This window comes from Monodon monoceros, unplaced genomic scaffold, assembly GCF_005190385.1.
Source record: "Monodon monoceros isolate NGI ecotype Baffin Bay Population unplaced genomic scaffold, NGI_Narwhal_1 Super_Scaffold_3, whole genome shotgun sequence".
Taxonomy (NCBI): Eukaryota; Metazoa; Chordata; class Mammalia; order Artiodactyla; family Monodontidae; genus Monodon; species Monodon monoceros.
The window spans coordinates 66,666,127-66,687,464 of record NW_021703780.1 but is presented as its reverse complement, the minus strand read 5'-3'; the positions used below and the strand labels follow the sequence as shown (position 1 = coordinate 66,687,464).

The 21,338-nt window shown below is 54.3% G+C and overlaps 2 protein-coding genes across 12 annotated transcripts in view; one reads left to right on the top strand and one right to left on the bottom strand.

Annotated features, from left to right (window-relative positions):
* NT5DC2 (5'-nucleotidase domain containing 2) overlaps positions 1–15,697 on the top strand; it is a 19,631-nt gene extending 3,934 nt beyond the window's left edge. For 3 of the 5 annotated variants that reach the window (XM_029244124.1, XM_029244125.1, XM_029244121.1), the window contains exons 2-14: positions 11,000–11,184; positions 11,327–11,401; positions 11,665–11,720; positions 11,862–11,955; positions 12,157–12,285; positions 12,398–12,458; positions 12,543–12,645; positions 12,767–12,868; positions 13,076–13,157; positions 14,779–14,865; positions 14,961–15,101; positions 15,192–15,256; positions 15,343–15,697. In XM_029244124.1, coding sequence (XP_029099957.1) covers positions 11,674–11,720; positions 11,862–11,955; positions 12,157–12,285; positions 12,398–12,458; positions 12,543–12,645; positions 12,767–12,868; positions 13,076–13,157; positions 14,779–14,865; positions 14,961–15,101; positions 15,192–15,256; positions 15,343–15,604 — 1,173 coding nt within the window. In that variant the 5' untranslated portion in view covers positions 11,000–11,184; positions 11,327–11,401; positions 11,665–11,673 and the 3' untranslated portion in view covers positions 15,605–15,697. The remainder of the gene's footprint in view (positions 1–10,999; positions 11,185–11,326; positions 11,402–11,664; positions 11,721–11,861; positions 11,956–12,156; positions 12,286–12,397; positions 12,459–12,542; positions 12,646–12,766; positions 12,869–13,075; positions 13,158–14,778; positions 14,866–14,960; positions 15,102–15,191; positions 15,257–15,342) is intronic. The other 2 variants (XM_029244122.1, XM_029244123.1) reach the window with 2 other exon arrangements.
* Positions 15,550–21,338, bottom strand: part of STAB1 (stabilin 1) — a 27,944-nt gene continuing 22,155 nt past the window's right edge. For 3 of the 7 annotated variants that reach the window (XM_029244109.1, XM_029244111.1, XM_029244110.1), the window contains 21 exons: positions 21,173–21,319; positions 20,605–20,745; positions 20,443–20,502; positions 19,955–20,131; positions 19,785–19,871; positions 19,504–19,653; positions 19,347–19,403; positions 19,059–19,260; positions 18,536–18,685; positions 18,342–18,446; positions 18,090–18,197; positions 17,816–18,009; positions 17,578–17,722; positions 17,363–17,496; positions 17,109–17,274; positions 16,923–17,032; positions 16,711–16,830; positions 16,292–16,624; positions 16,061–16,207; positions 15,856–15,972; positions 15,550–15,768 (listed from right to left, as the gene is read on the bottom strand). In XM_029244109.1, coding sequence (XP_029099942.1) covers positions 15,712–15,768; positions 15,856–15,972; positions 16,061–16,207; positions 16,292–16,624; positions 16,711–16,830; positions 16,923–17,032; positions 17,109–17,274; positions 17,363–17,496; positions 17,578–17,722; positions 17,816–18,009; positions 18,090–18,197; positions 18,342–18,446; positions 18,536–18,685; positions 19,059–19,260; positions 19,347–19,403; positions 19,504–19,653; positions 19,785–19,871; positions 19,955–20,131; positions 20,443–20,502; positions 20,605–20,745; positions 21,173–21,319 — 2,907 coding nt within the window. In that variant the 3' untranslated portion in view covers positions 15,550–15,711. Of the gene's footprint in view, positions 15,781–15,855; positions 15,973–16,060; positions 16,208–16,291; positions 16,625–16,710; positions 16,831–16,922; positions 17,033–17,108; positions 17,275–17,362; positions 17,497–17,575; positions 17,723–17,815; positions 18,010–18,089; positions 18,198–18,341; positions 18,447–18,535; positions 18,686–19,058; positions 19,261–19,346; positions 19,404–19,503; positions 19,654–19,784; positions 19,872–19,954; positions 20,132–20,442; positions 20,503–20,604; positions 20,746–21,172; positions 21,320–21,338 lie in introns of those variants that run through there. The other 4 variants (XM_029244112.1, XM_029244113.1, XM_029244114.1 and 1 more) reach the window with 3 other exon arrangements.

Here is a 21,338-nt window from a genome sequence, read left to right as displayed (position 1 = left end):
CCCCCCCCCCCCCCCCGCCTCAGTGTGGTGACACTGGAAGGCTAGGCGGAGGGGCAAAGTGATTGAGGCAGGTAGGGTGACCTGAATTCAAATCTCAGTTCCATGGCCTGTTGCTAGATGGTTTGGAGCAAGTGACTTTACCTCCCTGCACTCCAGTTTCTTCCTCTGGATGATGGAGGAATAAATGTGATCACCTCATGGGATTGGAGTGAGCTCTAAGGCACCAGCAGCAGCTGGGAGGATGGCCCCCACAAGTCTCATGGCTGCCATTGAGAGGAGTTGGCCTGGAAGGTGGGGGCTGGACAGTGAGACCAGTGAATTTGGGAGGCTGGTGCAGGTGGGGGGCATATCTCCTCACCTGGCCCCATGCACCACCACAGCCCTATGGAAGAAACTGGGGCCTTCTGGTTTTCTCAGTCTAGAAGCTGGGTCAGGAGGCCAGGCCTGTGGGCTGCTTCCCCATCCTGCTTTGTTTCTGGGAGGGTTGTCCATCCCTGGGAGTATCCTCAAGGACAGAGGCCAAAGCCTGGATTTGGCCAGAACTCAGTGCCAGGAAGGGGCTGCAGAGCCAAGCAGACCCCTGCCCTCCTGGGGAACTACTGGGCTTTGTGCTGAGAGTCACAGATGGCACCCAGGAACTCAGGACCTTGGGAAGGGACATCTCAGAAGCAGCTTCATAAGAGAGCTGATGTCAGCTGTGTCTCATGTGCACCCAGGTGAGGAGTGTTCCATCTGCACCCACGAATCTGAAGCAGCTGCTCTTCCAGGCCTAAGGGCCACCAGAGGAACCAGCCACACCTGTTCCCCCACCCACATTCTGTACTTGTCTCCAAAGGAAAGGGGATGGGTGTGGAGCCTGTGTTCCAAAGGCACCTCTGAGGCAAATGTCTGCTCCATGGCCAAGGGCTTCTGCTTCAAGATCACAACTTGTGTCTGAGACAAAAATTAATTCACTGGAGGCTTGGGCTGTTTGGGCCTCAGCCACAGGCTAGAGGTCTCAGGAACGGGGCCACCTGGAGCCCCTGCAAGGCAGTGTGCTGTGTGTGCACCTAGTCCTGCCTGCTCCCCTCTGATTCCCTGCAACCCGTTTCTTTGAGGGAAACTGGGGACAGGGAAATGTGGGCTCCAGAGGTGCATTGCCCATTTAATCCTACATTTGCCACGGGTCCAGGTGGGAATGCTGCCCAGAGCACGTTCTGTATGACCCTCTTTTTAATTTTGTAGGTTGGTACAATTTTTATTCCCCCGTTAGAGACAAGGAAACTGAGCCCCAAAAGGTAAGGTGTGGTAATTTTCCTGAGGTCACAGCCATGCGAGGGAGGGCTCGGTCTGCTCTCTCTGACCTCAAAGCCCGTGCCCTTTCCCCGTCCACCTCCCCCACTGCACAAATGGGGAAACAAAGGCAGATAAGCCTGGGAACCCTCAGCCTCCTAGGGAGCAGCCAGGGGATTGGGGTGGCTATGACTGTATCCTCAGAGGAGAGCAGCCTGGGTAATGACCCAGAACCCACCACATGTCCCACCTGTCATAATTAGCAATGTTCCCTGCCTAGAGGTGATGCTGAAAACTCGGCCTCTGTACACCAGTGCTGAATCAAGTCTCGGAGACAGAGTTTTAGGTGAAGTAGAAGAGAATAGCTTTACTGCTTTGCCAGGCAAAGGGGGACGCAGCAGGCTCCTGCCCCAAAACACTGTCTCCCAACCCAGGAGGAGTTGGTAAGTTTTTCTAGCAATGGTGCAAGGGTGGGGTTGTTGAGAAGATTAGGGTGTGAGCAGGGTCTGCACTCCTTTAATCTCATCTCAGGTGGTCTCCTAATCTTGATGAGCTTCTCTGGTTCCTCAGATCTTGCCTCAGGGGGTTTCTCGGCTGTTGCTCCGTTGTCTCCCCATCCTTTCCCTTCCCGACTAACAGCTGTTCAAATCTGCCCTTTGGAACCCAGGGAAGGTCATGGAGGCTGGAGTCTGTTCCCTACAAACAAGAAATGAGGGACAGAAAGGCTTCTGTGCCCAGGAGCCCCACAGGGTCTTGCTTGGTTTCACTCCCCCCTTTTCTTTGATACTCCTCAGTCTTGAGGAGAACAGATGTTGGACAAGATAAGGAATAATCGTTTTGGATAGAAATGTTAATCATAAACTTGGCAGAGGGACTTGGTTTTAATCCCCACTTCAGTTTTATCTTTCCCCAACTCTTTCAGGGAACAGGGTGATGGCCACTCAGGCTACTTCCTGCTGAAACGGGGCATAGATACCGAATTAGAAATATTAGAGGGCTTCCCTGGCGGTGCAGTGGTTAAGAATCCGCCTGCCGATGCCGGGGACACAGGTTCAAGCCCTGGCCCGGGAAGATCCCACATGCCACGGAGCAGCTAAGCCCGTGCGCCACAACTACTGAGCCTGAGCTCTAGAGCCTGCAAGCCACAACTACTGAGCCTGCATGCCACAACTACTGAAGCCCATATGCCTAGAGCCTGTGCTCTGCAACAAGAGAAGCCACCACAATGAGAAGCCTGTGCATTGCAATGAAGAGTAGCCCCCACTCGCTGCAAGGAGAGAATGCCTGCACACAGCAACGAAGATCCAACACAGCCAAAAATAAATAAATAAATAAATTTATTAAAGAAACAGAAAGAAATATTAGAAATACTTGAATTCCTAGTCCTGGATCCGAGGAGTCCCGTATGATTAAGATCTCAATCCCTTAGTCCGCCATTTTGGTGCAACAGACCCAAGTTAAAGGTAAAATGAGTGACAACTGGATCTTTAGTAGATGGTGTATATCTCACTTCCTTAGAAATTCAGGAGAATCAATCGGAAACCCAGTCTGGAACTGGGCTGTTGTAGCCAGTTGTTTCCAAACAATTCCCTGTAAGGGGGAAAACTCACCAAGTCAATCCTGAAGACTCAGAAATAGGAAGCTCACCACATATCCAGCAGTTAAGAATTATCAAGAGAATCAGCGTATGAATCTATAGTTTTGTGGGGAAAAGTAAAAGGTATGAGAAAGAATAAGAAAACAAAACTTCATTACACTTGTCGGAACAAATACTTAAGGTTTCCCAAAGAGTGAGATGTCCACTTCTTAGGAGTCTTGTTTGCTGGCTGTAGGCGGGCGTGGCTGGTCAGTCTCTGGTGATCATCTTACTCTAGTGTGATGTACCCATGGTTTTACTCCGTCCAATTTCAGAGAGGTATGAGTGGTAAGAACATCATAGGCTCCCTTCCATTTCTCTTCAAGCTGCTGCTCAGGTTCTTGTTCTTTCCACACTTTCAGCAGCACCCTGTCTCCTGCTTTGAAGGGATGAAAGGGAGCTTCCAGGCGAGGGGAGACCTGTGAGACACAAACTCATGCTTAGCGGTTAACAATTGACCAGTCTGTTGTACATACTGCTTAACTTATTTATTTGAAGTATAGTTGATTTACCATGTGCTAATTTCTGGTATATAAAAGTGACTCAGTTATACACATATATACTTTTTTTTTTTTTTAGGCTGCATTGGGTCTTCGCTGCTGTGCACGGTCTTTCTCTAGTTGCAGCGAGCAGGGGCTACTCTTTGTTGTGGCATGCAGGCTTCTCATTGTGGTGGCTTCTCTTGTTGCGGAGCATGGGCTCTAGGCGTGTGGGCTTCAGTAGTTGTGGCTCATGGGCTCAGTAGTCGTGGTGCACGGGCTTAGTTGCTCCGTGGCATGTGGGATCTTTCCAGACCAGGGCTCGAACCCGTGTCCCCTGCATTGGCAGGCGGATTCTTAACCACGGTGCCACCAGGGAAGCCCTACATTATTCTTTTATAGTCTTTTCCATTATGGTTTATCCCAGGAGATTGGATATAGTTCCTTGTGCTATACAGTAGGACCTTGTTGTTTATCCATTCTTTTTGTTTTTTTAAGATTTTTTTTTAAATGGACCATTTATTTTTTTAAGTCTTTATTGAATTTGTTACAGTATTGCTTCTGTTTTATGTTTTGGTTTTTGGCCACGAGGCATGTGGGATCTTAGCTCCCTGACCAGGGATCAAACCCACACCCTCTGCATTGAAAGGCAAAGTCTTAACCACTGGACTGCTAGGGAAGTCCCTGTTCATCCATTCTAAATGTAACAGTTGCATCCAGTAACCCCCAACTCCTAGTCCATCCCTCTGCCTCCCCCACCTCCCCACCTCTCCCCTGGCAACCAAAAGTCTGTTCTCTATGTCTGTGAATCTGTTTGTTTTGTAGATAGGTTCATTTGTGCCCTATTTTAGATTCCACATGTAAGTGATATATATGGTATTTGTCTTTCGGACTTAGTTCACTTAGTATGATAATCTCTCGTTGCATCCATGTTTGCTGCAAATGGCATTATTTCATTCTTTTTATGGCTGAGTAGTATTCCATTTTTTATGTGTACCACATCTTCTTTATCCATTCATCTGTTGAACATTTAGGTTGTTTCCATGTCTTGGCTATTGTGAATAGTCCTGCTGTGAACATAGGGGTGCATGTGTCTTTTTGAATTATAGTTTTGTCTGGGTATATGCCCAGGATCGGGATTCCTGGATCATATGGTAGTTCTATTTTTAGTTTTCTGAGGAACCTCCACACTGTTTTCCATAGTGGCTGCACCAACTTGTATTCCCACCAAGAGTGGAATTCCCTTTTCTCCACACCCTCTCCAGCATTTGTTATTTGTAGACTTTTTAATGATGGGGATTCTGACTGGTGTGAAGTGGTACCTCACTGTAGTTTTGATTTGCATTTATCTAATAATTAGTGATGTTGAGCATCTTTTCACATGCCTACTGGCCATCTAAATGTTTTCTTTGGAGAAATGTCTATTATGGTCTTCTGCCTATTTTTTGATTGGTGTTTTTTTTTCTTTTTCTTTCTTTTGTTTTTTTTTTTGTTGTTGTTGTTTGTTTTTTGGCCGCACTGTGCAGCTTGCAGGATCTTAGTTCCTCAACCAGGGATGAAACCCGCACCCTCAGCAGTGAAAGTGCAGAGTCCTAACCACTGGACCTCCAGGGAATTCCCTGGGTTGTTTGTTTTTTTGTTGTTGAGTTGTATGAGCTGTTAGTACATTTTGGAGATTAACTCTTGTCTGTCTCATCATTTGCAAATATTTTCTCCCATTCTGTAGGTTGTCTTTTCATTTTTTGAGTGGTTTCCTTTGCTGTGCAAAAGCTTGTAAGTTTCATTAGGTCCCATTTGTTTATTTTTGTTTTGGGAGACTGACCTAAGAAAACATTGGTACGATTTATGTCAGAGAATGTTTTGCCTGTGCTCTTCTAGGAGTTTTATGGTGTCATGTCTTACGTTTCAGTCTTTAAGACATTTTTAGTTTATTTTTGTGCATGGTATGAGGGTGTGCTCTAACTTCATTGATTTACATGCAGCTGTCCAACTTTCCCAGAACCATGAACTGTTTTTCTTTCTTTACTCTTAGGAGCCAAGAATGGTCGCCTGTATATAATTTCTTAAGGGCTCAACCCTCGCCTGCTTCTAGGGGCCACCCACATATGGAGGAGAGCAATTGGCAAGCCCCTGTTCTATTTTAGATGAGTTTCCTGGCATAGCTTAGCAAAAGTTCTTCATGGTGTGATTCATCTTCTTAGCCTTTCTCATAGATTGGTGTCTCCATGCTGAGTGAAGTTTCCATTATATACCTAAAGCTTTATTTACTGTTTGTGTTATTTCTGCTATGAAAGCAGATCCATGGTCACTCTGAATAGTAGAGAGAAGGCTGTACCTAGGAATAATGTCCTTAAGAAGAGCTTTTGTCACTTCTAATACTTTTTCTGTTCTGGCTGGGAAGGCCTCTACTCAACCTTGATCCACGTGCAATCCTTGTAAATCTTTAGCCAAAATCTCGTTGAAGAGGGTGGGGGAATTTTTAAATCCTTGTGGCATCCCAAGTCTGATGTAGCTCAGAAAATTCAAGTTTGCAACAATACAGAAATATGTCCGAAATCACATACACAATGGTCAGTTAGTTTTACTATAGTTACTCCATTTTGACTTTCAAATGCACTCCCCTCCTCAGTGTCAAAGCAGATGCACAACGCGTGTCTGAAAGGCCACAAAACAGGCCTTTTTTTAAAGTTAAACCATGTATAAGCCAGTGACTTCCCCACACCTCAATTCATGCAGGTTTTTTCCATCATTTTCCCTCTGATTGCAAATCTTTCAATAGAAAGCATTGATAATCAAAATAGCTGTCCCTCAATGCCGGGGTGATACAGCTGTTTGACCTGGTTGTAGATCATGTCCCTCCATGCTAGGCCTCCTTTATATTTGCCTAGTTAAGCCACACTGGGGGAAAACTGATCAGGTATCGTGAACAAGCTCAGAGGTATATTAGTGAGGAAACATTTTATAGGACATACATTTTATCATTTATACCCAGTTGTCACACGAGCATTGTACATGTGCCTTAAGCAGTAGACCCAGCTCAGTGGTATGATATGACATTTATGAGAAACCTGTATTTGTCTGAAGGTCCTTCGCATGAATCTTGAAGATGAAGCACTTCTGCAAAAGCATCAGAGTACAATCACTGTCTATAAATGACAGAAGGACTTAAAGGATGCAGTTAAACATCTGATTACAATGTAATCGATAAAGAAACTTGGTTACAATAACCAGAATTACAACTGACTACATTTGATTTAACGTACCAAATCTTAATTAAATGTTCCTCTCTGAAATGCCTCAGGGGCCCTCTGAAGCATCTCAGAGTTAGCTGGAGGTCAAAAGAAGTTTTAGAAACTGCCAAACAATGCTATTTACTTAACCAAAGTGAAAAGATTTTAAAGGTGAATACAGATCACTTAAAGGCAAAGGAACTCACAAGCTGTTATCAAAAGCACTATTTCAAGAAAAATTTAGAGGAAGAAACCAAATCTAGTCTTGTCCCAGCCCACTCCCAACAAAATTCATTTACCCAACTAAATTTCCTTTTCCTTTTCTGCAGACCTTCTACAACTTTCTGTAAACATTTGGCCCCTTTTCCATTCAAAATCAACCAGCTCTAGGGCAAAAATCACTTTTTTTTTTCCTTAGGAAAATGCAGTGCCATTCCTCATACCATCTTTTGTTCAAAACGCACAACCTACTTTCCTTAAGCAACCGTGAATTGTCTTCAGCACTCTGTAGATTTATAAACATAAATACCAATAATTTCTAAAGACATGTGCTTTCTTGTTTTTTAATATTCTTCATTCATTTATTTATGGCTGCGTCGGGTCTTAGTTGTGGCATGCGTGCTCTTCTTTGCGGCGTGCGGGGCTTCTCTCTAGTTGTGGCATGCGGGCTCCAGAGCGTGTGGGCTTAGTTGGTTGCCCCACAGCATGTGGGATCTTAGTTCCCCGACCAGGGATCAAACCCACGTCTCCTGCATTGGAAGGTAGACTCTTAACCACTGGACCACCAGGGAAGTCCCAGACATGTGCTTTCTTATAAAGAATCACAGGGTGGCACCAAATACCTTTAGTTCATACATACCTTTAGTCTCTCTGCAAAGGGAAGCCAGTATTCAGTAATTAATGTTTCAGTATCTTATTTTACTTGGAAATGGCCTACCTATTCAATAAACTTCCATCATTTAACTTAATTTAGCACAACTCTACAATTTTAAGTTACCAAGCATCTGGAGAGATTATTCTTAAGTAGACATTCCTAAAATACTTATTCGTAAAGAGTTTACCTAAAAACTCTTAACCTCGTTTGCTTTACTTAACACTGATGATTCTAAAGACATGTCTATATTAATTAAACCAACGAGCTTAACCTACCTTCAGTAACATATCAATTCACTACTATTTCCCAGATCGTGTGGTCCAAAATTTATATTGGCCAATTTTTTAGACATTTAGATTTAACTTGTAAGCTCTTACTTTTAAGTCAATTAAACAGAGCTCATTTACAAGTTAGCTCCTACATAAAGACAGAACCAGAGATCTCACAGTTTTTCCACTTGAGTTTAATAAGTCCTTCTTTCCCCTGCCCTTTTTCTTCAGTCTCAGGAACTAGAGATGGTCTAGATAACATGTGTTCCTGAGGACCTAGGCACAGGGGGAAAGAAATACCAATTCCTTTTCATGGGAGCATAGCTGAAGAGCTCCTAGTTTTGTAAAAATACCCTAGGTGGGGTACAGAGATTGAACAGAGCTCTGGTCACCTATAACAAGGCTAGTCCAAAAGGGAAAATCCCAACCAACATTCCTCCACAGGCAAAGCCCCACGCAATAGGGAAGGATACACTGATGTTGTCACACGTGAGCTCTGTTATTCACGAAAGATGTCTCAACCAGTCAGTGCAAGTACTGACACACACACATACAAACAACAAACATGGTCCCACAAACGAAAGATCAGACAAGGCGTAGCCCAAAGATTCCATTTCCACTCCCGGACAGAGAATTCAAAGTGGCCCACAATGAGCAGGTAGAATTTTCCCACCCTGCGCAAGTCAGAGTGGCTCACCCCAAAACAATACACATAAAAGCACAAACGACAGATAAGCTATGGCCACACAGATAATTAGAGGAGGTGTAGTTTAAAAATTCTGCTTCCACTCCCAGACAAAGGTTTCCAAACAGATTGGCTCAGTTCTTGAAAAAGAACAAACCCAGAGTTGGCTCTTGGAGAGCCCGGAGTGGCTAGCCCAGATGGAGTGGAGAGAATTCCCAGCCTTTCCATTCCTGTGACAAAAGGATTCTAGCTGAAGAATAGAATAATAATTTAGGCTACCACACAAAGGCCACCTCTCCTTACTTTTAAGAATGTACATTGGCCAAACAGAATTACAATAGAATCTCATTCTTTTTAGTCATAGGTTGATAGCTATAGGTTGACCAGTCTGCCAGAATTTTCCCCAGGGGACTATCAGATGGAATCGAAGAAGAAGCACTTCCCATGTTTGATTGAAAGAACACTCACGCTCAGACCAAGAACAAACCAAAATCCTAGCCAGCAACAGAAGCCTCAAACCAAAGAAACCAAAAACCCAAACAGAAACCAAAACGAAATGGGCTTCCAAGTCCCACTTAGCCCGTGACCTCTGCCCAAGTGGCACACCTCTCAAATGGGATTTCCTGGAATGGAGAATCCCCCAAATGGGAACCAAGGTTCCCCCAAATGGACAGGGTCAAAGTGGCCACAGAGTACACGCTGGGGGACTTCCCCAAATGCTAGCCGAGGTGTTGCGACATCCCAAATGCTACTTTTATGCTTCCCCAAAATAATTCCTTGGAGTAGGAAGTCCAGGGTGGTCCAGGCAGGAGGAAGAGAGGAATATCCTCAAGGCGAAGATGACCTCGGCAGCTGCTAGGGTGGTCCCTAGCGGGACCACTCCTCCACTGTCTCGTCCCGCCTCGGAGTTCCAGCTGCCAGCATGGCCGATGGGGTATGACTGGGGCTCAGCCTTCCCAGACAAGGGTCCCAGGTGATCTGGTCTCCAAAGGAATTCTTCAGCCCTCCACTCTTGAATGAGGCTGGCATGGAGAAAATCTTGGAGCATCCAATCAAGCCAGGGAACCCCCCCCCCCCGCCGCGCCCGCCCCAGGACTGTCCACGAGTCAGCCCCATGTTGGGTGCCAAATTTGATGCTAAAAACTCAGCCTCCCTGCACCAGTGCCAAATCGAATCTTGGAGACAGAGTTTTGGGTGAAGTAGAAGAGAATAGCTTTATTGCTTTGGCAGGCAAAGGGGGACAGGCTCCTGCGCCAAAAAACTATCTCCCAACCGGGGAGGAATTGGTGAGGAGTTTTTATAGCAGTCGTTCAAGGGTGGGGTTGCTGATAAGATTAGGGTGTGTGCAGGGTCTGCACTCCTTTAATCTTGTCTCAGGTGGTCTCCTAATCTTTTTTTAATTTATTTATTTTGGGCTGCACTGGGTCTTCCTTGCTGCGCGAGGGCTTTCTTTAGTTGCGTCAAGCTGGGGCTACTCTTCGTTGTGGTGCGCAGGCTTCTCATTGCAGTGGCTTGTCTTGTTGTGGAGCACAGGCTCTAGGCACGTGGGCTTCAGTAGTTGTGGCGCACGGGCTTAGTTGCTCCATGGCATGTGGGATCTTCCCGGACCAGGGCTCAAACCCGTATCCCCTGCATTGGCGGGTGGATTCTTAACCACTGCACCACCAGGGAAGTCCCAAGAGGCAGGGTTTTTTTTTTGCGGTACGCGGGCCTCTCACTGTTGTGGCCTCTCCCATTGCGGAGCACAGGCTCCGGACGCGCAGGCCCAGCAGCCATGGCTCACGGGCCCAGCTGCTCTGTGGCATGTGGGATCTTCCCGGACCAGGGCATGAATCCATGTCCCCTGCATCGGCAGGTGGATTCTTAACCACTGTGCCACCAGGGAAGCCCTGGTCTCCTTATCTTGATGAGCTTCTCTGGTTCCTCATATCTTGCCTCAGGTTGTTTCTTGGCTGCTCCTCCCTTGTCTCCCCATCCTTTCCCTTCCCTACTAGCAGCTGTTCAAATCTGCCCTTTGGAACCCAGGGAAGGAAGGTCATGGAGGCTGGAGTCTGTTCCCTATAAACAAGAAACGGGGGACAGAAAGGCTTCTGTACCCAGGAGCCCCACAGGGTCCTGCTTGGTCCCAGGGGCAGTGAATGTCATTACGTGGACTGGTGGGCAGCTGAAATCCGATTAGAGGGGCCTCACTGTGAGACCTGTGGCAGGTGCACAGAGCTGGGGCCCTGAGCAGCAGCGGAGCTACCCAGTACCCCTCACCTTGATAATGCTCCTAAGTCCCAACCCCAGCTTCAGGCAAGGTGGAAAGTGTCAGAGCATAGCCAGGTGTCCCATGGGGCTTATGAGAGTCTGGAGGAGGCATGGCTCAGAGCAACTGGTAGGCTGCAGGCGGTGGTATAATCCAGGACCCATAGGGTCCTTACCCCACCCATGTGACCCTGGGCGAGTGACTTTTCTCTGAGCCTCAGTTTGACCTAATGCTGCATTGAGCTAAGAGTACCATTTTAGGGTGTTTCCTGATCATCCTCATCATACTTATACCTCCTTCCTCTAGACCTCCTGCCTCCTGAGGTCTGCAGTCTCCTGAACCCAGCGGCCATCTATGCCAACAACGAGATCAGCCTGCGTGATGTCGAGGTCTACGGCTTCGACTATGACTACACCCTGGCCCAGTATGCGGACACGCTGCACCCAGAGATCTTCACTGCCGCCCGTGACATCCTGATTGAGCACTACAAGGTGAGGCCAGACAGGTAGGGGTCCCAGGCCGGATCATGGGGCGCCCCTGGATGGGTGGCTGAATTGATCCCCTGAGGCAGCTGCCCAGCCAGCAGGTCTGTCAGTACTGCTGGCTCAGGCCTGACCTGATTTCCCCTGACAGTACCCGGAGGGGATTCGAAAGTATGACTACAACCCCAGCTTTGCCATCCGTGGCCTCCACTATGATATTCAGAAGGTGAGTGGCTAGACCACTGACTCCCTGGCCCCTCCTGACTGGATGTATATCAGAACTACTTCCTTAGCCGCCCGTCTCCTATGCGGGCGGGGGCGGTGCTCATCTTTCTACTCCGTTGGCCTCAAAGCTGTAGCTTCCTCTTGGCGTGCACATGATACCCTTGGTACCATCCAACTGGGGCTTCGGCAAGGGGGCTAGCAAAGGCTGGCTCAGAGCTAATGGAAACTCCTTCATTGCCCATCTTACTCCCTTGGTGCCCTCAGAGTCTGCTGATGAAGATTGATGCCTTCCATTATGTGCAACTGGGGACAGCCTACAGGTCAGTGCTAACCTTGCCCTGACCCCACCCCAACCTGCTGCTCCAGGTCCACACTGTCCTGCATCACCCCACGGTCCCCCACCCTACACCGTGGCCCGGGTTCAGGACCACTTTGGACTGGTGATCTCTGCATCCACCCAGGGGCCTTCAGCCTGTACCAGACGAAGAGGTGATCGACCTATATGGGGGCACCCAGCACATCCCACTGTACCAGATGAGTGGCTTCTATGGCAAGGTACTCGCTCCGTCTGCCACTGCCCGGGGCAGCCAGCTCCATGACCTCACAGCGGGTGCTGGCTCCCTGGGAGGCAGTGCCCACACCCTGGTGCGCCAGCCCTGACCCACAGGCTGTGCTCCTCCACCAGTGTCCCAAGACATATTTGGAGCTCTTGGGTCTCCGGAGCTGGGGCTTGCTGAGTCAGTGGTCCTTCCTCAGGGTCCTTCCATCAAGCAGTTCATGGACATCTTCTCGCTGCCAGAGATGGCACTGCTCTCCTGCGTGGTGGACCACTTCCTGGGCCATGGCCTGGAGTTTGACCAAGCACACCTCTATAAGGATGTGACGGTGAGGGCGCTAGGCCTGCCTCCCAGTGTGGCAGGGAAGGTGAAGTCCAGCCACAGCAGGGCAGGTCCTCCTGGGCTCCACTGTGGCCTCACTGTCTCTCCACTGCCCCCAGGACGCCATTCGAGATGTGCACGTGAAGGGCCTTATGTACCAGTGGATCGAGCGGGACATGGGTAAGGGGGGATGGTTGCCCTGCTGCGGCCTGCCTGGGCAGGGTGCAGGGCTGGCCCTCACAAGCTCCCATCTCCCCCCGTTAGAGAAGTACATCCTGCGAGGGGATGAGACATTCGCCGTCCTGAGCCGCCTGGTGGCGCACGGGAAACAGCTGTTCCTCATCACCAACAGTCCTTTCAGCTTCGTGTGAGCACCCCCGTGTCCCCCAACCCGTGGGAGGAGGGAGCAGGGCAGGGGCCTGAGTTGGGGTGGGCAGGCCTGGAGCCTCCCTCAGACACCTGCCACCTGTCCCACTCTGTCCCACCAGGGACAAGGGGATGCGGCACATGGTGGGTGCCGACTGGCGCCAACTCTTCGACGTGGTCATCGTCCAGGCAGACAAGCCCAGCTTCTTCACCGACCGGCGCAAGTATGGGCCTGGCAGGGGCGATGGGCCCAGGGAGCGGGGACTGGCCTCTGCTTGCCGCCCTGTGTGCCTGGGGTGGGGGCACCCCCTTGCTGATGGGCAGGTGAGCAGGTGGGTCTTTGCAGAGTGGGAGGTGTCCAGCCTGTGGTCCTGCCACAGACTGGAAATCAGGCCCTTTAACCCCACCCTAGGCCTTTCAACCCACCCTAGGCCTTTCAGAAAACTTGATGAGAAGGGCTCACTGCATTGGGACCGTATCACCCGCCTGGAAAAGGGCAAGATCTATCGGCAGGTGAGAGCCATCTAGGTGGGAGCTGTACCTGGTAGGGACCCCAGGGCCCAGCCACGGCCCCAGGCTGTGGCGGGGCTGCCGCACGGCCTCTTGGGCCCTGACCAGCCACCACACCTCTGTTGTGGCTCTGTCCCCTCACAGGAAGTGGCTCCCAGGGCCTGGCCCAATTGCTTGGCCTCTCTGTGCTGTGCTTTCCTCGTCTGTAAAAGAGGTATAATACTCTACTTGAGTGGTGGTGTGAAGCTCTTAGGTTGTTGGGGCATTCGCCAAGTGCCCAATAAATGGCCCTGCTTTTGCCTCGGGCTGAGCACTCTGCTGCAGCCAGATGAGCCTGGTGGGGGCCCCTGAGTTGGGCTGGTGGGGGCAGTGCACAGGCCTCGGAGGAGACCCCTTTTCTGGCTGGCTAGGAGGGTGAGAAGGGCCTTGTGCTTGGTGGGGAAGTGTCAGGTGGCTGTGGGCAGGAGGTGATTAAGGCACTTGGCTCTGGGTGGAATGCGGAAATCCTGGCTGAGCTGGGCTTCTTGGAGATGGAGGTTCCAGAAGCTGGGGGCAGGGAAGAAGCCAGCAGTCGGGCCAGTGACAGCCACAGGGAGCAGCCTCGGGCCGCCCAGTGCCAAGGTCCCAGCCCTTCACCCCTGCCGACCGCTCGGCCTTCCACCCTGCTGGCCCCCAACTGTCGGTGGCCCCCTTGGGCACCAGCTTTACCCCTCGGCTCTGAGGCTGATGCTCCCTGTTGTCTTGGCATCCTGGCTGAGCCTGAGGAGGGTCACGCATCTTTGTGGGGAACACTGATTTTTCTTCTCTGGCAGGCTTTAGACTTCTGTATGCCTGATGTTCTGAAATTTCATTGTGTGCGTGGTTCTCGTCATCTTGGCACGTCCTCAGTGCCCCGCCCGCTCGTGCTTCCCTCCTGCTCCTCACCTTCTCTGCTTGAGCTTATTTCAACCATTAAGCCCTTCACAGCTACCTGTTTCCCCCACGGCTGTCACCTCCCCAGGCCTCTCACGCCCGCAGACTGCCTCTAGTAACTCCTTTTTGCTGGGTGTATATTCTCATTTCTGGGCTGTGGGTGCCTGCCCTGTGGAGGCTGCTGTACCTCCTGCTCTGTGCCCCGCCCCCCGCCCACAACCCCTGCCCCGGTTTCTGCTCCCCTGCCAGCTTCCTCTGCTGTGCTTGAGCCTGGCTGTTTTCATCTCCCCAGCTTTGGCGCAGGAGGGGCAGGCGGCCTCACGGTGAGGACTGCCATTGGTCTGCTGGGTCCCTCTGGGCTCAGGCTGAGGTGGCCTGCTTGCTTCAGGGCCATGGGGTCACTGCTGCATTTTGTTTCCCACAAAGAGTGAACTCAATCCCTAGCTTGGGTGGGTGTGAGGGCACGGGGAGGGGAGGCCCAGGGCACCAGGCCAGGCCTATAGGAGACCTTCCTGCCCCAGGCAGACCCCCTTCCGGAGCCTGGAGGGGACAGCGAGGCCACGGGAAAGGGCGGCCCAGCATCCGGCTAGAGGGGCCTTGCTGCCTCTGGGGATTAGGGATTTGGGAAGACTGGTGGAGAATAGCCCTGGGGGAGCCCCTTCTGCACACTGGGCTTAGCCCGGTCCCCCGCCCACCCCCAATCTCTTCCCAGGGAAACCTGTTTGACTTCCTGCGTCTGACGGAATGGCGAGGCCCCCGTGTGCTCTACTTCGGAGACCACCTCTACAGTGACCTGGCGGTGAGGGCGGGAGGCGGGGATGGGTCGCGGTGGGGAGGGGAGGGGGACCTCCTGGCCGGCACTGAGCCCTGCCTGCCCTGCACCCTGCCCCACAGGATCTCATGCTGCGTCACGGCTGGCGCACAGGTGCCATTATCCCTGAGCTGGAGCGAGAGATTCGCATCATCAACACGGAGCAGTACATGCACTCGCTGACGTGGCAGCAGGCGCTCACGGGGCTGCTGGAGCGTATGCAGGTGCAGGGGCAGGGGCAGCTGGACGTCTGCAGGGAGGTGGGGGGCCGCTGCCTGGCCGCACACACCCAGAGCAACCCTTGTCTCCCCCAGACCTACCAGGATGCTGAGTCTCGGCAGGTGCTGGCCGCCTGGATGAAGGAGCGGCAGGAGCTGAGGTGAGTGGTGGGGCCTGGGCAGGAGCCCCAGCCTAGCCCCCTCAGGAGCCCCCCCCCCCCACGAGTGCCCACATCTCCCTCCCCAGGTGCATCACCAAGGCCCTGTTCAATGCGCAGTTCGGGAGCATCTTTCGCACCTTCCACAACCCCACCTACTTCTCGCGGCGCCTGGTGCGCTTCTCCGACCTCTACATGGCCTCCCTCAGCTGTCTGCTCAACTACCGCGTGGACTTCACCTTCTACCCCCGCCGCACGCCCCTGCAGCACGAGGCACCGCTCTGGATGGATCAGCTCTGCACCGGATGCATGAAGACACCCTTCCTTGGCGATATGGCCCACATCCGCTGAGGGTACCTTTATTGTGTGGACCAGGCCCAGCCCCTGCTGTCCCACCCACTCTGGGCAATAAAAGCCGCCTCCCTCCTGCTCATGCCTCTGCTTCAGCACCGGCTGCGTCACTTGACCTCGAGGATCCTCTGGGTGTCAGGGAAGTCGTCCTCCAGGAGCGCGTCCTGAGGGGAGGACTGTATGTTTGTTAGTGGCTGGACTGAGACCATGCCCTGGGTCCCCTTTCCCAAGCCCCCAGCCCCCGCACTCACGTCAAAGGGCTCACAAAAGGCATCATGGCTACCAAAGACCGGGTTGGGGACAGAGACCAGGGTTGGGCTCGTCCCTTCCTGCCAAGGGGAGAAGTCATCAGCAGCAGCATCTTCCGCCTGGGAAGGGAGGGGAGTAGTGAGAGGCCTCAAGCAAGCTCGGTGGGCCCAGACCCCACCAACCCCATCAGTCTCCAGCCCAGCCTACCTGGAAGGCAGAGAAGCCAAAGCCTGCGGACCTGCTTCGGGCACGAAGGTACAGGGCTCCGGCCGCGAGGCCAAGGAGCACTGCAGCAGCTACCACAGCCCCTGCGCCTGCTGCCACAGGTGGGGCCTCCGGGGCCACCACTGCCCGCTGCCAACGAGGAGAGCATCAGAGACCTGGCCAGAGCAGTCTCCTCACCCCTTGCCCACCCCTGGCCACCCCTGGCCAACTCACAGGCTGTGGGGGTGCCAGAAGGGGGCTGGCCAGAGTGTGGATGATGCCGTTGAAGGCCACGATGTCCCACACAATGACGTGGCTAACCACAACTGCTCCTGGGACCTGTAGGGAGACCAGGGTCAGGCCCGGTGGGTGAGTGAGGGCTGGGGCCAGTAGGGGAGGGGCAGCCTCCAGACTCACCACAGGGGCCCGAGAACTGTCGTCGGGGCCCATGTCACTGATGACGAGGCTGAGGCCCGAGTGGGCGGGAAGCAAGGTACCCTGGCTGGCGTTGGTGCTCAGGAAGGTGGTATTAGAGGCGTGTAGCTCCAGGTCTGGGCCGCTCAGTGTCTGTGGGCAAAGCAGGGCCTGTTGGCCTGGGCCAGCTAGAGGGAGCAGAGTTGGGCCCTGCTCTCCCCACATCCCCTGCTACTTACCAGGTTGTCCATAAAGCCTTCGTTGACAGGGACGAAGAGTGTCTTGTAGGTGAGCTCGTCGTCCAGGAAGTCCAGGAAGTCGAGACCCCTCGGGGTGGCATTGGCATAACCCAGTAGCATCTGCGATGGTGGGGACAGGGTTGTGGGTAGGCTCTCTCCACAGGGATCCCAGCTGTACCACCCCACGGTCGTGAGCCTGGGCCCCTGCACACCCCGTAGAAGGTAGAGAAGTTGGCGGTGGTGGCCAGTACATCAAGCAGCTTCCCATTGCACACGCTGGCCCCATCACCCACGAAGCCATCACGGCATCGGCAGGCCACGTCTGCAGGAAAGGCAGTGAGTTAGTGGGTCAGTGGGAAAAGGCAGGGCAGAGAATGGGGCGTGGTGGGTGGCTGTACCTTGCATGCGGTAGCAGTAGGCGTCCCAGCGCTCTGACAGGTTCTCCCGGGCACCCAGACTGACCACGCCCACCTGACCATCGCCACAGTCTGCTGCCGGGAAAACGACGGGATGGGCAGCCGAGCCATTGGCCAGCCAGCCCACAAGGCAGAGGTGGAGGCCCAGCTGTAGGGGTACAAACAGATGCTGAGACCCAAGACCCAACTCAAGGGGCCCCCACAGGCTTGGCTCCAGACTCCTGGGCCCTGCGCACCTGCTGGGCAGCAGAGAGCTGAGGGAGAGAAGCAAGCACAGCTCCTTGGGCCCCACAGGCTGCCTCGGCCTGTGAGAAATTCAGGCTGTAGGAGCCACTGGGGGCCTGGAGGTGGAAGACACCGGCTCGTTTTTCTGTGGAAGGCAGGGATGCAATGGTCAGAGGGCCGGCACCGAGGTAAAGCCGGGGTGCTGGAAGAGGGCAGGGAAGCACACCCTGGAAGTGCAGGTCAGTGCACACAGCGTCCGCGTGACAGGGTGGTGGCTGGTCCAGGCAGCGGTCCACGGGCGGCTCAGGCTCCTCCAGACACTGCAGTCCATCACCCACGTAGCCGGCGTGGCATGCACAGCGCCGTGTGTTCTGGACAGCAGAGCAGATGGGCGCCCTTCAGGGACTGGGGCAGCCGCTCATCGGGGGGCCCCCGCCCAGCTGCTTGGCTGCCCGCCTGCTCACCGGTCCAGTGCTCAGGCAGTCAGCGTGCTCGCTGCAGCCCCCGCGGTGGCCATCCTCACAGGGGTTGCGGGCCCGGCAGCTCCAGCCATCACCCTCGTAGTCGGGCAGGCAGGTGCAGGTGACCACTGTGCCTACCTGGCTGCAGTTGGCATGCTCGCTGCACCCGCCACGCCCATGCTGGCACAGGTCTACCACTGGAGGCAGCGAGAGAGTGGTTGGACCAGGCGACAGGAAGGGAGGGGAGTGGGGCCTCCCACCTCACATTCCTGCTCACCTGTGCACGTGCGGCCATCCCCTTCGTAGCCCAGGCTGCACTCGCAGCTGTGGCCAGCGCGGCACACGGCCTGGGATGCGCAAGGTGGAGCACACACAGGCTGCAGCTCTGTCCCCCGGGGCCCACCCCACACATCCAGGTTAGTGGCTGCCCTCCTAGACCCCCTTCCACCTCACTGTGCAGTTGGGGCATGCACTGGTGTGTGCAGGTATACAAGTGTGCAGGGTGGGCACAAGCACAGGGCCCACTCACCCAGCTGCACCTCACAGTGTGGCCCAGTCCAGCCCTCATCACAGAAGCAGGAGCCAGAGCCCCCCAGGCCCTCATCGCAGTGGCCATGGGAGGTACAGTTGCAGGCTGGGGAGAGGGACAGGCAGGATGGTGGCGGCACACGGGCCATGTGGATTAGGGAGCAGGATAGGGCAGGGTCGGGCAGGACAGCCTACCTTGGCAAAGGGGCCCAAAGGCGCCTGGGGCACAGAGTTCACATGCCATCCCGGCAAACCTCGAATGGCACCTACACTTCCCGCTGCCGCTCATGCCGTCCATACACGTACCATGGCCATTACAGGGGCTGCTGGCACCCCCAGGGCAAGCTAGGGGTTAGGGTGGGAGAAGAGAGGTGGGGCCAGGGACGCTCATCGGGAGCCGCAGACATGCATCCCCAGCCTAGCCACACGGTCCATCCGCCACCCGGCAGCAGCAGAGGCTCTTGCAGAAGCAGCAATCCACCCAACTCCCCACGCCCTGGAGAACACCCAGACCCCCAACACACCCCACCAGGTCCTGTACCATCTACACACCCACCCCAGCTCTTAGAGCATTCTCACCTGGTAAGATCCACTCCCCGCCCCCAGCCCCTGACCACCCTGACACCCTTTCTGAGGCACAACGGCCAGAACTATGCCCTTGGCCACCTTGGGAGCTGGAGAAGCCAGCCAGCAGCATCCACAGCCTCGGGACACTCACCTCGGCACTCACTGCCATAGTGACCAGGGCAGCAGCTGGGCTTCCAGGTGGTGGTGACACAGTTGCGGTAGCAGCCCCTGCCCAGGCCTTGGGGCTGACCCCAGTGGCTGGGCCGGGCCCAAACACTGCGCAGTGCCAAGGAGTGCAGCGGAGGAGACGTCCAGAACTTTGAGAAGTAGCGCCAGCAGGCCTCAGGGCTGCCCTGGGCCAAGAGGAATCGGGCTGCAAACCCGAGCTTGGTAGGCCCTGGGCCCTTCCCCCACCCCCACCTGGCTCCCAGCCCCTTACCTGCTCCTGTGAGCCCTCAGGACAGGGTGGTTCCAGCCCACAAACGCTGCAAACCTTCTGCAAGGAAGGGAGACCGACAAAGCAAGCTCAAGTGAGTGGACAGGACAGCTGGGCTTAGGCCCCTGCCTATCCACCTCTGGCCTGTGGCCTCCCTCACCAGCCACAGAGGCCGAGTCTCAAAGCGGTCACACCGGGCACCAAGGCCAGGTGGCTCCAGCAGCTGGTCGATGCCGTAAGCCAGGCCCCCCTCAAAGGGCAGGTGTCGCTGCACAATCCGGGCGTCCTCCTCTCCCACCGTGAGCTCACCCTGCAGGCGGAAGATGTGGAGTACGTGGTGGGTCACAGGTGTACTGCAGCCCCCCCCCCCTGCCCCGCCCCCGCCAGGGCCAGGGCCCCTGCCTCCTGCTTCCCTCGTTCGAGCTTTCTCCCCAGACTCACCGGCCGGGCACGGCTGCAGGAGAAGGAGATGGGGGTCCCATGCATGGTGCGCAGTGGGCCCAGGTTGGGCAGGTCAGATGCCAAGGCCTGAGCAGATGGAGCCACAGTTGGAGCTGGGAGGGCAGGCTCAGTGGCAGGCAGTGGGGACCAAGGTCTGGGAGTGCACCCACCTCGATGTTGCGGATCACGTGGCCCCGCACAATGGCTGCCAGCTTGTCACGGTGGTCTTTATGGTATAGCCAGACCTGGCGATCGGGAGGCAAGGCTTGCAGGGCGGAGTCTGTGGGCCACAGCATTGTGAAGGGCCTATGGAATGAATCTCGAAGCAGGGGCAGCAGGCCAGCCATCTGGTAGGATAGAGGTGTGACAGTCCCGTCAGAGGATGGTGGGCAGATGGAGGGGCTCCAGGGACCCAGGTGACCTTCCCACCAGCCACATTCCTCTGTAGCCATCCCAGGCCAATAGACATGGACATACGTACAAGTCGTCAAGTATGTGGGCACAAATAAGCACACCCTTGTGCTCACTGGGATGCTCATGCCCACAAATATGTCCCTGTGCACAGAAAGGTGAGCACACACGTTGACAGTCGCCCGCATATACACACTTAAACGTGCACATATACACACACTGAAAGGCTCACACACAGGAGCAGTACCGTCACAAGGCCACTGAAGATCTTGTAACCGAAGCTCTCCGCAGCGGCGGTGAAGTTTCTCTGGGGACAGGCGCTCAGTGAACAGTGAGGTCAGGAGGGGAGGGAGGATCCCAGGCCCCCAGGCGCCTGCCTTCCAGCTCCCCACCCGCACCCAGGTCATACCTGCGGAATCGGGGCAGCGTCAGGCTCCCAGTGCAGCGCTTCAGGTGGCAGCAGGACACGGTCGATGAAATGCAAGACACCGTTCACAGCCTCGTGGTCGCTGCTCACCATGCGCGCGAAGTCATTGATGTATATGTTGCCCTGGGGGTGGGGCCGGGATTGAATAAAGCCAATTAGTGGGGTGCTCAGGGAGCTGTGGTGGGGCCTGAGGTGGGAGCAGAGCCTGGGTTGGGTGAGTCTTGGAGCAGGAAGTGGGCGGGGTCAAGGCTGAGGGTGGGTCTTGCCTCCAGCCCAGGGAAACAGCCACCCAGGGAAACAACCACCGGACTTGGCTGGTGGGAGCCGTGCAGACACAGGGCCAAGCTCAGAAGTCCTGAGCCCAGGACTGGCCCCTGGTAGTGGGTGGGGTCCGGGGACAGACTCATCTCCCTCTCATTAAAGCCGCTCTGGCCCTGGGAAGGTGAGAGGGTCTTAAAAGCATGGGGACAGGGCATAGGTGCGGGCCTTGAAAGCAGCTGAGTCCTTGGTCTGTGGACAGTCCATGTCGGGGACCAGGACCTGGGCTCACCTCCCTCTCACTGAAGCGCAGCGGGTGCCCGGAGAGTGTGGTGGCATAGCCCTCCTCTAGCAGCTCCTGGCTTCGCAGCTGCCGGCAACCAGCCACGTGATAGCGGAACACAAGCTGGCGATTGGCACGAATCCGGGCCAGCTCATCCTGGAGTGGGAGTCATGAG